Here is a 16,382-nt window from a genome sequence, read left to right as displayed (position 1 = left end):
GGTTCTCGTACTGTTTTGGGAAATCTGAACTTGGCAAGTTCACCTTTAAATGTGGACAGAATCAAATCTCTCTCCCTGTATCTAGGGCTGGCTTGCCACATTTTGAAGTCCGTCAAGTAAAACACACTGCCTTCTAAATAGGGGCCTTCTTAACTCCAGAGTCCAAAATTAGTTTGAAAGGATCTCTGAACGGCTCAAAATGAGACGCAGAGGAGTATTTGCGACCCCAGTTTAAGCTTCCCGCCGTCAATAAGAAGAGCAGAGACAGTATTTTTGAAAAATAGTGCGCTCATCACAACCAGCCTGTACTGCAAAGCTACTGGGGAGTGTGCCTGCTCTCAGTTCACGAGAATCATAGAATTGTAGAGTTGGAATCTCAAGGGTCATCTAGTCCAACCCCCTGCGATGCAGGAATCTTTTGCCCAACGTGGGGCTCAAACCCACAACCCTGAGAGTAAGAGTCCCATGCTCTACTGACTGAGCTATCCAGGAGTGAAGCAGCATTCAGTCTGTAGCATTCTAGAGTTCAGTTGATTCCAGGGTGGTTTGTTGTTGTTGGTTTGGTATAATGTGCCCCAGAATCCCTTGCAACACACACCATTCCCTCAGCAGTCACATGGCAAATGATTCCTGAAAGTTAGACACTTTAAAAAACCACTATGAACTATGTTATGTAAGCATTTATGTCAGGGGGTTTTTTTATATGGGGGGGAGAGAGTAATACTCTAGTTTTATCTGAAGAAGAGTTCCGTGTGAATGGAAAACTTGCATCTTTGAACGGTGTTGGGTTGGATAAAGGTAAAGGTAAAGGTACCCCTGCCCATATGGGCCAGTCGTGACCGACTCTATGGTTGCGTGCTCATCTCGCTCTAGAGGCCAGGAGCCGGCGCTGTCCGAAGATACTTCCGGGTCACATGGCCAGCGTGATGAAGCTGCTCTGGCGAGCCAGCACCATCACCGCACACGGAAACGCCGTTTACCTTCCCGCTAGGTAAGCGGTCCCTATTTATCTACTTGCACGTAGGGGTGCTTTCGAACTGCTAGGTGGGCAGGAGCGGGGACCGAATGGCGGGAGCTCACCCAGCCGCGGGGATCCGAACCGCCGACCTTACGATCAGCAAGTCCTAGGCACTGAGGTTTTACCCACAGCGCCACCCGTGTTGGGTTGGATACCCTCTCACTAATTCTGTGAGCTTGTTTCTGTGGACAGAAAAAATGTTACCACCAACTCTTGGATCTTTAACACCAAGAAAGGAAGCTCCAGAGCGGGGGGGGGGGGGAATCTGGTTATATAACCACATTGCTGAGGCATTAAAACATGATTAGTTGTTCCATATGTAAATGTACTGTTTTGCTGTAATGTTATTGCGCAAAATGACAAATAATTTCTCATTTCAGGCGAGCCACCCAGAAATAGGCTATTTTGTAGCTTTTGGGGAATGATTTACACATTAGAAAGGAGAAAAAAGAAAGGAGAAAGAAAAAGAGAAGTTGCTAGGATACTGGAAGGAAGATTTCCACATACCAGTGATGGAATTATCAGCAGAAACGCAGGGCTCTGTTTTTCTGGAAGAGAGTTATGTTTGGCATAACTGTACACAGCTCAAGTGATTTAAGCACCCTCATGTCAAGTCGACCACCTGCAACCCTAGCAGGCAGGAATAAACATTCAAAGAAAGGTACAAGATTATGAAGAATGTTGCTCCGACATAAAAACATACCTGCATCTTTTTCTTTTTATATCTTAAAATGTACCTGCAAGCAACTAAGCCAGAAGTTCCATCAAGCATCTGAGGAACTATGGGCTCCACGAGATTAAAGAGAGGAGCCATCAAAATTTGACTAAGGTAAAATTCAAGGCAAATTTGGAAGGGTTCGCTGAGACAAGACAGAGGTAAAATTTTTCAGGAAAGCCGAATATATATATATATATATATATATATGGGACGCGGGTGGCACTGTGGGTTAAACCACAGAGCCTAGGACTTGCCGATCAGAAGGTTGGCGGTTTAATCCCCGCGACGGGGTGAGCTCCCATTGCTTGGTCCCTGCTCCTGCCAACCTAGCAGTTCGAAAGCACGTCAAAGTGCAAGTAGATAAATAGGTACCGCTCTGGCAGGAAGGTAAATGGCGTTTCCATGCGCTGCTCTGATTTGCCAGAAGCGGCTTAGTCATGCTGGCCACATGACCCGGAAGCTGTACGCCAGCTCCCTCAGCCAATAAAGTGAGATGAGCGCCGCAATCCCAGAGTCGTCCGTGACTGGACCTAATGGTCAGGGGTCCCTTTACCCTTTACATGTATGTATGTATATATGTATGTATAGTTATGCGCATTCAATTCTACACGGCAGAGGGTTCTAGGTTGGTGGTTTTCAAACTATTTTCTGATTAACTCTGAGTTCCTTAGGGGCTCCTCAACGAAAGCCCAGATCAGTAATAGCGAACCAGCTTCCCTGTATCTACCATTTCCCTGCACTGTGCATTTACAGAGAACTGGAAGGTATGTTTGAGGTCACTTCCTTAATTCATATGTTGCACAACAAACCTGTATTCCTATGAGACCTGAGTGTGCATACTGAAACATGCTATAATCCACAGGTAGGGAACATTTTTTGTGGCTTGAGCATCACACTAGCTCTCAGGACTGGGATGAGCAAAGCCTTTTTCAGCCTTGCTGGATATAGAACCATATTCTCCCCAGTCCATTTGATAAGGGCCCCGTACATATTCAAGAGCCCTTTACTGAGTGCTCCAGACATCCACAGTGTATCTGCAGGATGATGGTGCAACTCAACATCACTCTATGCCAACACAACACCAGTTTTCTACAGCACAGAAGAACTAATTGCTGAATGGAAAACTCTATGTTGTGCCTTGTAAAGTCAGCAGGTCTGCAGGTATCTGGGATTAATGACAGTCTCAGAGTAGACCTGCTGAAGTTAATCGGATGCAAGTTAGTCCTTAAGTTTGGATCCAACACATTCTATACTGCAATTATTTCCAGTTTTAGACCAGTGTTTTAAATATTAAACTTCTTTTATTTGGTAGATTTCTTTGGTGCAAGGTAAAAGTACTTTTATGGGACGCAGGTGGCGCTGTGGGTTAAAGCCTCAGCGCCTAGGGCTTGCCGATTGAAAGGTCGGCGGTTCGAATCCCTGCGGCGGGGTGCGCTCCCGCTGCTCGGTCCCAGCTCCTGCCAACCTAGCAGTTCGAAAGCACCTCCGGGTGCAAGTAGATAAATAGGGACCGCTTACCAGCGGGAAGGTAAACGGCGTTTCCGTGTGCGGCTTTGGCTCGCCAGAGCAGCGATGTCACGCTGGCCACGTGACCCGGAAGTGTCTCCGGACAGCGCTGGCCCCTGGCCTCTTGAGTGAGATGGGCGCACAACCCCAGAGTCTGTCAAGACTGGCCCGTACGGGCAGGGGTACCTTTTTAAAAGTACTTTTAAAAGTGAAAGAAGAAGAAGGACTAATAGTTTGAAGATTCATACAGAATCTTCATATACATTTCCCTGTTCATTGTGATCGCAGGTCCCCATACTATTCAGTGTGAACTTCTCCCACATTAAGCAGCACATTTTAAAGGAGGTTTGGGTTCTCTTTCACCCACTCCATGCCCTGCAAGCTTTCAACAAGGAAGACTGCACACAACAAATCTGCATAATTGCAGAGTTAATTTTAGCAGCACATGCAAATTGACGTTTGCTTTTCCTCTGCGCCTGCTTAGTTTTTCGCCTCACTCCTCAGACCCATTAGTGCCACCTTAACTCACTAAAAAATAAAATGCAAATAATTATTGAGACTTAAGGAAAATCTCTCTTTAGTCAAGAATCTCACTGACGTAGCCAGCATTACTAGAAACCTCAAGCATAAGCTTCATACGTCAAATGCTCAGTGTCTCCCAGCAAACTGAGGAGGCGACTCGCAAATAGCGTATTTAATAAAATAACTATCACAACAAGTCCTCGTTTTTTGAATTTTTCATAGCACTGTATGCAGCAAGAATATTAAGACAATGACAAAAAAACTTTACAAAGAGAGTTAAAAAAACGAAATCCCCAAGCTGCAGAATGTCCCGCGAATGTCACATACTGGTAAGTTGTGTAATGATGCTACATTATGCAGAACCCATTGATGAAACATTCCTTTCTTTTGCCTATTCTTCAGAGACCCCTCCACAAATTACCAGGAATGGCTGGCAGATTCGCCACTAGTTCACTCGTTTTCGTATAGTGCCCCCACCCTACCCCAGTCCCAAATTGGTACCTGGGGCAGTTCAGGAAAACAACACGGCGCCTTCAGTATATTGATATGTTTTGCTGTGCCGCTGCTACAGGTAGCAGAGAAGAGTTAAAAACAGGTGCCTATGCATTTGATGCTGCCGCTACTTTTAAAGGTAGACAGCAGCTACTTTAAAAATTAAATAAAGAGCCAGAAGACCACCAAAGAAAGGTGGGCAGGCCTCTGTTGGGGGCCGTTGCTGGGCAGGGAAAAGTGAAATGATACCACTAGGGACATGGGTGGCGCTGTGGTCTAAACCACTGAGCCTTGGGCTTGCCGATCAAAAGGTCGGCGGTTCGAATCTCCGTGACGGGGTGAACTCCCGTTGCTCGGTCCCTGCTCCTGCCAACCTAGCAGTTCGAAAGCACGCCAAAAAGTGCAAGTAGATTAATAGGTACCGCTCTGGCGGGAAGGTAAATGGCGTTTCCGTGTGCTGCTCTGGTGTCGGTGTTCCATTGCGCCAGAAATGGCTTAGTCATGCTGGTCACATGACCAGGAAAAACTGTCTGTGGAGCGGACAAACACCTGCTCCCTCGGCATGTAAAGTGAGATTAGCGCCACAACCCCAGAGTCGTTCGCAACTGGACTTAACTGTCAGGGGTCCCTTTAGGGTGAGGTCCAAATTTAATGCTCCTCAACCTAATATCCCCACAGCCATTGATCCCATTTGTATAGTTCCCACCTGTCAATAACATGTTGTTATTGAAGTTATCCATCTAGCAAGATTGTAAGACTAGAGCTATGTAGAATTAAAGAAACACCTCCCTCCCTCCCTATTTTTTGTTTCACCAGAGCATGAGTTAATTGGGCAATAGTTTAAGCGTGCTTTTTTAAATGTACATGCAAAAATTACCTTTAATTCCAATGGATTAAATATGCTAAATGTGGCAGAGGCAACAATATCTCTCTCTTTCACTCTGAAGGTCAACATTCTAGAGATTTCCTATTAGCTCTGCCTATTAACATTTACTTCTGCTAGACTACAAGGAATAAAATTGGGGAGAAATACAGGGTATGGTCGTGCCAAAGTTAAGTACTTTAAAAGCCACTGAGTTCAGTTTGATCATCCCTGAACTCTCCTATTGAAATCAATTTAGAACTGCTTTCCTTAGCCTCAATGGTGTTCCAATTTGCTGTTTGAGGATGTACAGGGAAGCTTAAAATCAATACTTTCGAGAAACTACAGCTACCTTGTATTTTAGCGCAAGGTCAATCTAATGAAGGCTTCTCCCCAAAATAATAAACACCAATTTTATAGACAGGGACAAATCTCAGAGTTCTTAACTTGGTTTTTCAGTCAATCCCCAGTCAAAACCAGCCAACGATGTGATAATAATGGAATTACTTTTATTCCAACAAACACAACTCCATTACTAGATGTTAGAGGCAGGCATTTTCAGCTTACAGTTATGAAAAACCAGGTCCCTGAATAACCAACAAAGGAGATTGTGGATGTGTGTGTCTGTGCAGACAATGGAGATGCAAATCTGGGCATGCATCCCTTTCCATATTGCAGTGTTCATCAGGAGCCACTGAACCGGCTGGACACAGAACCACACAGTTGCAGATGGAGATGTCTGTGCACCTGTCATCGTGCAGCACTGGGAGTGGATCAGGGTCATTATGCCCACTATTTCATCTGTTTGTCCAGATGTAGGAAGGTACAAAGCTAGGGCAAGAGAACTGCATTTACAGTTTCTATCATTATCTCACACTTTTTTTTCTGAGATGCATTACACACCCTTCAAGTGTCCAGGGACAGTTCTGGGATTACAGAATCCACAACTGTTTCTGATTAGATCCCGGAATGCCCAGGTTTTCCTGTTTCCTCCCCTCCTCATCTCGGAGGGGAGAACAATTAAGAAGAAGAAGAAGAAGAAGAAGAAGAAGAAGAAGAAGAAGAAGAAGAAGAAGAAGAAGAAGAGTTTGGATTTGATATCCCGCCTTTCACTCCCTTTAAGGAGTCTCAAAGCGGCTAACATTCTCCTTTCCCTTCCTCCCCCACAACAAACACTCTGTGTGGTGAGTGGGGCTGAGAGACTTCAAAGAAATGTGACTGGCCCAAGGTCACCCAGCAGCTGCATGTGGAGGAGCGGAGACGCAAACCCGGTTCCCCAGATTATGAGACTACCGCTCTTAACCACTACACCACACTGGCTCTTACCACACTGGCACCATTAAAAATGGTGTGTGGGTGGGTGCGAAAATGGAGTCCTATTTATACTGAAAATATAATACCAGCACAAAATGAAGGAAATAGTGAATCTGAATAGTGAATTTCTCCCCCATTCCTAGATAGTGGTAAACACACACACACACACACGTGCAACTCAAGTCCAGAGGGAAAAGGCAAGATATTGGCACTCCTCTGATTTCCAGACATTTATCATTCTAGCAGAGGAAGTGGAACAGAAAATGTGAGAAGCTCTTGTCTGCATTCCTTGCACTTATTCAGCAACAGCTTAGCACCATGTTTCTACTTAAAAAAAGAAGAACTGGAGGCAAAACTAGGAACCACTTCATCTATATGGTATCTCCTTTTCTGAAATCCAGCACATCAGGCGCACCACTGCATTGTCAGTGGTTGGTTCTTAGCTTTTCAGCCTCCCATCATGATCCCCACAAGAGTCAGTGAAGAGTTACATCTCTGGAGAAGATGGCTCCATTAGTGTCAAGATCATGCAATTATGTCTGTTCTACTGAGTGTTGGGGAAATTTAAAAGGGGGGGGGGCTGGAAAATTATTTTACAATCTGTATTGCAAGCTCCTTAATGAATTCAAACTTTAATGATCTGTAGTTTATTATCTCTCATGGAACGTCTTGCTAGCAAGTGCTTGCTGTTAAATTAGGTGCTATCATTACCCAAGAAAGGTGCACAAAACATTGCAGCAATTAGCAACTGGGGACACCAAAGTACCACGGGAAAAGAAAACTAGCTACACCTACGCAATTGAGTTCTCTCAAGGGGAACTTGACCCTGTAGCTGATCCAGCCATGGCTCTACCTGAACCACATCAGATGACACATACAATGCCAATGAAAGGCTTTAAATGTATCTCCAAGACAGCTCAGCATCCAGAAACTTCCCCCCAAGCTTAGTGAAAGATACTGCAAACAAAGCACATTGTGTATTTATTTTCCCAAGAAACGGATAAGCTAATTTCAGTGCAGATAAGCTCTGTGTTGCCATGCTCCAACGTAACTGGGAATGAAGCATCTGCCTGGGGGACGAATGTAACCAGCAATACATCATCTTGGGCTTATCAGAAAATCATGCTCTACTCAGTGGATGCAAAGGGACGCCGCAGCTCAACATTTGGACTGACTCGGTTCAAAGCAAGAAGAGTATATACTATCTCTTTTTCATGCTATCTTTATGGCTTGTACTTCAGGTAGGGAGGAGGTAGAGAGAATGGAAAACGGATCACTTGCTTGACATGATAGCCAGCCGCTGAGCAATGGAGATTTCAAAGTGAAAAACTTTGTGCCATATTTTATTTCTCATGTTTTAACCAAGAATGCCCCTGGAAATGACACCACATTGTAATGTAATGTTGTTCTCATTGGACCATTCTCTATGAAGAATGCCACATTGACCTAGGAGCAAAGCTTTTCTTTCTTTTCTTTTTTTAAAAAAATGTATATGAAAAAATTTATTCCAAACCCTGAAGAGCATTCACATCTAAGGGAGTGCTTTTGCTTAACCTCCACACCCCAAATGCAAAAAAAATTAAGAAAAGATGGGGGGAAGAAATGGGGGGGAAAGAAAAGCCTGTGCCCAACACTATCATAAAAACATTAGAGGGGTGTATATCCTTACCCCCTAACAAGAGTGCTCCTATTCAGGGTTCTGGCCAACCATGCTGTCTACTGTAAGTTTTCAGTATCTCAATTAGGCTTTCTTATCCTTTCCATTTCACGCCTTTCCTTCCCAAATGACACAGCATTCTCTGGCACCTCATGTCCACTGAGCATGCTCAGTCTGCACTGGGCTGTTCGGACAACAGGCAAATGATGACAGTTTCATTTCCCATTGGCTCCATGTTTGTCTCCTTTCTTGTTAGTACAGGGACACTGAGTTTGCCATAAGAGGGAATGTGGGGTTGTTACCAGCTGGTCAGATGGAAAGCAGATGGAAAACTGATCTTTCACTCATAGAGTAATAAAGTGAACTGCCATGGATGCTTTAGCTGACATTCCTGCATTGCAGGGGGCTGGTCGAGATCACCCTTGGGGTCCCTTCCAATAATTCTATGATTCTGTGTGGGGCTTGAACCCACAATCTTGAGATTAAGAGTCTCATGCTCTACCAACTGAGCTATATGAAAATATGTAGGGTCCAACCTATTCTCTTGATTGCAATGTTTTAACTCCTCTTAATACAGTGGTACCTCAGGTTACATACGCTTCAGGTTTCATACGCTTCAGGTTACAGACTCTGCTAACCCAGAAATAGTACCTCGGGTTAAGAACTTTGCTTCAGGATAAGAACAGAAATCATGCTCCGGTGGCGCGGTGGCAGCAGGAGGCCCCATTAGCTAAAGTGGTGCTTCAGGTTAAGAACAGTTTCAGATTAAGAATGGACCTCTGGAACGAATTAAGTTCTTAACCCAAGGTACCACTGTATTGTATTTTTAAATTGTCATAATTTGCCCTGGCACCTTATGTTAAAGGGTTGGTAATAAATTATTATTCTTATTTATTAAAAGATAAGTTTGCAGGTTCCTAAAACCAGGAACCATTGAATCCTGAATCTCATTTCCCACAGTAGCCAGCCAGATGCCGCCAGAAGCAAGGCATGAAAGCAAAATCCTGTGGCTTTGCTCCCCAGCAAGTGGTATTTACTGGTATACTACTCTTCGGGATGGAGGTTCCAATCGGCTCTCGTGCTTTGCCTAACACCTTGCTGACCTACACTCTGTAAGGGCTATAAGTTGCACCCAAGGCAATTCAACTGTGCCTGTGCTACAGCTGCTTTCCTTTCGATTGCTCAGGATGCAGAGCAAGTAAGCTTACCTTAATAGGTCTTCCATCTGGTGTAAGCACCTCCTCTGACAGCTCCATCATCTTCAGGGCCATCAGCGCAATGGGCTTTGCGTGATTTAGGTTCTGTCTGTGGAGCCCTGCTGCAACACAGTAGGCATCACCTATTGTTTCCACCTGCAGCAATCAGACAAATCAAATGCAAAAAAAAAAAATGATAATGAGCCAGGAACTGGTACCATTAAGTCTCTGCAATCACTGAATGTTGCTTAAAAACATGTCAGCACAACATCAATAAGATAAGCTATTAGACAACGGGGTATAATTACCCCCAAGTTTGCAAACAGCCACCATCAAATCCTGACACCTCATTGCACAGTTGTTCATCATTAGTGAGCGCAAAATCATTAGAATCGAGGACAACTTATGCCACCAAGTGGGTTGTAACAACACTGAACCATGAGAAAGTGGGGGTTTTTTCTGGATCAGGGAGCCTACTGCAAATTTGCAGGTGGGGGAGAAGGTGCCACTGCAGTTTGTCCTCTTGTAGGATAAGAATTGTCGATTAATACCTATACAATCTGTACATCTTCCACACTAAAGCAATCTGACACTTACAGACTGAACATAGAATTTCTTCTACCTCTCTCACAGCAGTAAAATTCAGGGTCTCTGGTCACAAATGCAGTTGCCATGAATGCCAGAGCAGCTGCCCCACTGAACTCTGGTGAGTTCATCTCTAGCAACAGCAAATGATCTGGCAAGAATAATGCTTCAGGTTAAGAACGGACCTCCAGAATGAATTAAGTTCTTAACCCGAGGTACCACTGTATATTGTGTGTGTTTTTAATGTTGATGCATAAAAGAAAGATAAAAACACAAACCTCAGGCATGAGCTAGTGTTATATTAAGGTGGAAGATCAGAAAATATCTTATAACAAGCCATACCAACTGGCTATCTAGCTTAATACTGTCCACACTGATTGGCAGCCGCTCTCCAGGGTTTCAGACAGGAGTCTCTTGCAACCATCCTGGAAAAGTTGGTGACTGAACCAGGGACCTTGTGCATCATGAACAGCAAATGCTCCACCACTCAGCTATGATCCTTCCACTTGTGGAAGAGATGTCTTGTGTCAAATAGCAGCATTTCCAATTGTTGCTCTCTGGACTCTCTCCTCCGCTTCCCTCCCCTCCTCTTTTGCTTTAAAATACTGGCTTGAAATAAGCCTCAAAATGTAATCACAGGGGGTCACACTTACGGCTTGTCTGATGCATGCCTTTCGCGGCAAAAACCAGACAAGCCCGGTGCACTGAAAAGAGCAGCTGCAGAGGGAATATGCTGCTATTTCGGCCTGGCTTCTCGCAGCAGGATCCCTGTAAAAGCTTAATAGACATTTTGGATTATAACTGTTGCAGCTGAGGACTCAACACTACTCTCCACCCCCACCCCACCACAAAATGAACAAGCTTGCAACGTCTCTCTCTTAATCCAAGCTTAAATCCCACCAATGCTATAAAATTCAACAATGTAAATGAGGGGAAAATGCATTTTACTGGAGGAGGGGTAGAATGGACACACACTGCCCACTTCGCAATTCAGTATCTAAGCTTCTTCCGATTACAGGACAAAGATTTGAGGCTGATACTAGAACAGCATGGACGTTTGAGTCCAGGTTGCAAATTTAAGAAATGCTGCATTTTGCATTTGTCAACTTTCCAGTTCATCTTGAATTATTTTAATTATTGCACCATCATTGTACATGCTGCTTTACAAAGTAATGTAACCAAAAAGCATAGCTGGCTCCTTAGGGAAGGAAATGCAAAAATCCATAGTAGGGCAATCCCACTATTAGGATCAACCAAAACGATCTCCCTAGTGTGTGGTGTGATGTCTAACTAAGCTGCCCCTTAATACCAGCTGTGCCTGTCAGAGGACCTGGAATGGTGGAAGCAAAGAAAGTGAGGAAGCTTAAGGGAATTCAGGTGAGTCTGCAGTCCATGGTAGGGAAGGCTAGGCTGAGTTGAGCTGAATAATTCCCGGCTGTAACTGAAGATGATTCAGTTGCCTAATGGGTTCTTCTAAGCTCAATGCACACCCAGACAATTGCTGTACACATATGCAAGAGTTACAGCTATAGGGACTAGAAAGCTAAAGAAAGGCAAAGCTGATTTGATACCAGGGAGCTGTTCACTGTGCTGAAGAAAGTTTGCTGACACTTAGAGCTCTAGTGGCGCTGTGGTCTAAACCACAGAGCCTTGGGCTTGCCGATCAGAAGGTCGCCAGTCCAAATCCCCGTAACAGGGTGAGCTCCCATTGTTCGATCTCAGCTTCTGCCAACCTAGCAGTTAGAAAGCACGTCAAAGTGCAAGTAGGTACCGCTCTGGCGGGTAAGGTAAACGGCGTTTCCGTGCACTGCTCTGGTTCGCCAGAAGCGGCTTAGTCATGCTGGCCACATGACCCGGAAGCTGTACACCAGCTCCCTTGGCCAATAATGCGAGATGAGCACCACAACCCCAGAGTCATCCGCGTCTGGACCTAACGGTCAGGGGTCCCTTTACCTTTACTACTGCATACACCTTGGGTGGCATTTGTTCCATTATGTGACATCTCCTTGTAGGTAGCTTCAGGGGAGGATGACAAACCACAGGGCTTGGAAACCACATTAAAGACAACCTCTTTCACCTGCCCTTCCCACCCACTCACCTCCTTTTCCCTCCTGACATGCCTATGGTAAAAACCATTCAACCTCTACTCTGGCTCACACCAGATGTTTTGGAAGGCAGTAGGATATTTGCAAAACTACTAAATAGAGGCTGTTAGCCATGATGACTATGTTCTGCTTCTATGGGCAAAGAGCTCTTGTGCTTGGGTCCCCACTGAGGAGATTTCACCCCTCCCATATCCAAGAATCTGCTGATGTTCTCTGCTGATTCTCCAGAGAGGAGGGGGTGGTTTCTGCTCTCTACTTATTCCGCTCCAGCCTCACATCAAAAGAAGAGAGAGAGACTGTTAGTGAGAGACTGAGTGTGATCTCTGTATAGATAAGGTTGCTGCTACGAGCAGCTGCAGACACTCAGTGAAGTTCAGCATTTTTGTGTAGACCTCATTTAGCTCTGTATATAGTTGTGAATTATAGTTGTAGATAGAATAAAGAAGATATTCTACAGAGCTGCTCTCCGAGTCGTTTATGCTCTGCTATACTCTGCTGTGCGACGACTGTCTACTTGTGGAAGTGAATCCGGTGCTCACAACTCTAAGCTGTGAGTCCACAGCACTTTGACCTGTTCCTGTGCAGAAGGTGGTCTCTGGAAGTGCTACCCAGCTCGCCTAGCCCAGTCGGGGCTGAAGTGGATGAGTCCAGTCCGTGGCACTGGCTCAAGGTCGATGCTGACACCCACTTGGGGGTTCCCCACAGGCTGCTGTGAGAACAGGATGCTGGACTAGATGGGCCATTGGCCTGATCCAGCGGGCTCTTCTTATGTTCTTAACGGAGTGAACATGAGAGCTGCACCACTAACAGTTATTTCAGTTGCAAACACAGCCTGTGGTTGATTGGTTATTCACAAGTGCATGTATTGATTCCTCCCACCCATCAACCCCAGTTTGTTTCCAAGATGGTTGTTGCTATCTACACTTCTTGCCTAGTGCTGACTTACAACCCATGGAAGACAATCTCACTCGGCTACAAATGATCACCAAAGGAGAAGAAGAAGAGGAACCCATGAACCCATCGCTCCTGAACACAGCTTCTGAAAGGCCATTTTTTAACATAATGGGAGCTCCTCTCTTTTATAACACAATCACTTAAGTACCCTTATGAGAGTCTTTGGTGTCTTTGTGGGGATGTTAGCAGAATCAACTCAATGAATTAGCCAAACCTACTTACTGTGGCAAAATTCTTGACAAGTGCACATCTTTTTTTATTCCACTTCAATAACCTTTGATTAAAATGGTTCGGGCAGTGGGAGTGGAGAGAAAGCATTTGTTCTAGTTCACTCTGAGCTGATCAACAAGTTCTATAGTTTCATGAATATCTGCTAAAATAAATTCACTCACTGCATTTCAGCTTATGTATGTGTGTGTGTATGTATGTGTGTATGCATGCATGTATGTATGTATCTATGTATGTATTATTGTATTATGTTAGCCACTCTAAGCCCGGCTCCGGCTGGGAAGGGTGGGGTATGTATATTATTATTATTATTATTACTATTATTATTATTATTTACAAACCATATATTATGTGTAATTCTACACACACACACACACGGAAATGAAGTTTGCATTTATAGATCAGTATTGATTGCTGCAACTGAGAGTGCTCTGCTCTCCCAAATAAAAATATTCAAGAAACAATGCAAATCCCACACCTCAATAGTCCTCCCTCCAGTTAATGCTAAGAGAAATTGTCCACCCCTGTGCTATGTCATTTGCAAGCTGTAAAAGAGCCCAACTTTTAGCCAGCTTTTCTAGGCAGAGCCTGAATGTGCAGACTTGGTGTGAAACTCAATATACAGTATCCCAGAGTTGCCATTTCCCTTTCTCCACAAGCCCTTTGAAGCAACAGTTTTGTGCGTTGCATCCAATATTAGTTCTACTCATGGCAGACCCATTGGAACTGATGGATGCAGCTAATTTAGAGCCATTAATTTCAATGGGTCTACTCAGAGTAAGACTTAGTTGGCTACAATCAATTGTTCTTAGGCATTCCATAGTAAGCCATCTCTCAAACCCAGGTAATATACATTTTTTACCCCTCCTCTATCTGTATTTTATTTTTCTATTCTCACATTTATTTTTATTCACCATATCCATTATTTTTATTGTATCTTGTATGTGTTTATGCCAATAAACCTTTGATTAAAAAAAAAAGAAAGTCAAGAGCAGGACCCTGCATTTAGCCAAAAAACAATCTGGAAGCCAGTGAAACTCACAAAAGACCAGTTTCACATGTTCCTGGCAGCTAGCTAGTGATTGACAGAAGACATGCTGCTGAATTCTGGGCCAACTGTATGTTAGTCTTCTAGACTGTCACTACAAAGCACATTGCAGCAATAGTCAAGCCAAGATGTTACCATAGCATCCATGACAACTGCCACATTAATTTTAAGGCGAAACAGATGGATGGCAACAACAAAGTTAGTATGAAATCTGACAGATCTTCCTTTTCCCTCCTGCACATTCCTTTCCGTGGCATACAGAACAGACCGAGTAGGGGGCTTCTTCTCCCTTACATCATTGGTTCAAAACTATGCTTAGCCATACCATGGTTTGGCCTAGCATGAGAGTAGATTGCAGTTTCTTTGCTACCTCCTGGTTGTTTAGTTGCTGTGCCAAACTAAGCTAAGCCATGATTTGGCTTAGTGCACAGTCTGAACCTGAGCTTGTGATTTTGTTCCCTCCAGACTAAACACAAGCTGTAAACCAAGAGCAAATTTCTTCCTCCAGAGCCTGCATGCTCACACTAAGCAATGGTTTGTCTTTGCATGATGTGTGAACCAGACCCATAGCAATAGTAACATTTGGCACGTGAATGTAGAAGAATACACTCACACGCTTTCCATTGAAAAAGAAGAGAGAGAATGAACCTAAGAAAAAAAAAGTTCTACATGTTGTGATCTTGTATCTTAGGACAACCTTGCCGCCTGATAGTTTTATAGACAGGACTGCTGTTTGATGCTGCTGTACCTCTGCTTGCCTGCCAATCAAACTGCAGGATGCTCTCTGCCTTGATTTCAGAGATTTCTTTAGCCTTTGCTGGAGACTGCCAATAAAATAACCCCTCCCTGCCTTCCTCCTGTTGTATCCCTTTTATCTATTTTGTCTAAAAGCAAAGTACAGGGGACTGACAGAAAAGCAAAAGCGACTCAGAACATGAGGACTTGCGCTGGCTTTGTGTTGGTAGAGCGATTATTATTATTTTAGCCTGGGGTACTTATCATCCACCTTCCTCCAACTCAGGGGCGGAGGAAGTGGGGTGTGGTGGGGGTGGGTCACCCCGGGTGTCACCACTGAGGGGGATGACAAAATGCCAGGCCTGCAGCACACGCAGGGCCTGCAGCACACCCGAGCCACGCATCTCTCCTGGGAGTGACGCGGTGGCTTGGGCACCCGCAGGCTCCATGCTGCCCCAAATGGTCTACCCACCGCCTCCCCCTCAGCTGTAGGGCAGCTTAGTGGGAGGAGGCAGGTAGACTCCTTGGAGGCCCTGTGGAACATACTGTCCCAGCTCACGCCGCCCCTGGCCCCAGGCTCCTGATCAGCTTGCTCCATCGCTGTTCCAACCACAGTGAAGAACAGGCCTCACTAGCCAGAGATTAACTTACCCATGTGAGTCCTGAAAATGAGATGAATAGGGCTGAGCAATATATTGATATATCACCCCAAACTGGTTTGGGGTTCATATCGTGATAACAGTTTCATAGTTTTTGATCTGACAATATATTGCGAATCATGATGTGTGTGTGTGTGTGTGTGTGTGTGTGTGTGATGCCCCCTATGAAAAAAATCACAATGTGGGATAAACCATGAAGCCATCCAATGTCTAATTAACAACAACAACAACAATTTATTTATACCCCACTCATCTGGCTAGGCTTCTGCAGCCACTCTAGGCGACTCCCAACAGAATATTAAAAACACGATAAAATATCAAACATTAAAAACTTCCCTAAACAGGGGCTGCCTTCATATGTCTTCTAAAAGTCAGGTATTGTTGTTTATTTCCTTGACATCTGATGGGTGGGCATTCCACAGGGTGGGTGCCACTACCGAGAGGGCCCTGTGCCTACTTCCCTGTAACTTTACTTCTCGCAGTGAGTGAACCGCCAGAAGGCCCTCGGAGCTGGACAATACTCCTTCAGGTATACTGCTCCATCCTTATTTCAGACATTGTGATATATCAGTATATATCACGGGGCTAAAAACCAGATATCACCCAGACCTACTATTCGCCTCTACATATGTAGTTCCATCTTTTTTTCAGATATTGTGATATATTGCAAAGTTTAGCTGGTGATTTCCTGATGTTGGAAACCAGATATCGCCCAGCCCTAGAAATGAGTTCTTAGAAGATGTGCTATGAAAATTCACTCAGCAGAAGAGCCAGTGTGGTGTA

The 16,382-nt window shown here is 44.5% G+C and overlaps 1 protein-coding gene across 2 annotated transcripts in view; it reads right to left on the bottom strand.

The window, feature by feature from the left end:
- GUCY1A2 (guanylate cyclase 1 soluble subunit alpha 2) overlaps positions 1-16,382 on the bottom strand; it is a 154,220-nt gene that overhangs the window by 45,872 nt on the left and 91,966 nt on the right. For both annotated transcript variants that reach the window (XM_083736612.1, XM_083736613.1), the window contains exon 6: positions 9,298-9,441. In XM_083736612.1, the coding sequence (XP_083592738.1) occupies positions 9,298-9,441 (144 nt within the window). The remainder of the gene's footprint in view (positions 1-9,297; positions 9,442-16,382) is intronic.

Source organism: Podarcis gaigeae (assembly GCF_964106915.1).
Source record: "Podarcis gaigeae genome assembly, chromosome: 4".
NCBI classification, from domain to species: Eukaryota; Metazoa; Chordata; class Lepidosauria; order Squamata; family Lacertidae; genus Podarcis; species Podarcis gaigeae.
The sequence above is the reverse complement of the archived record's forward strand: the minus strand, read 5'-3'. Positions and strand labels throughout refer to the sequence as shown.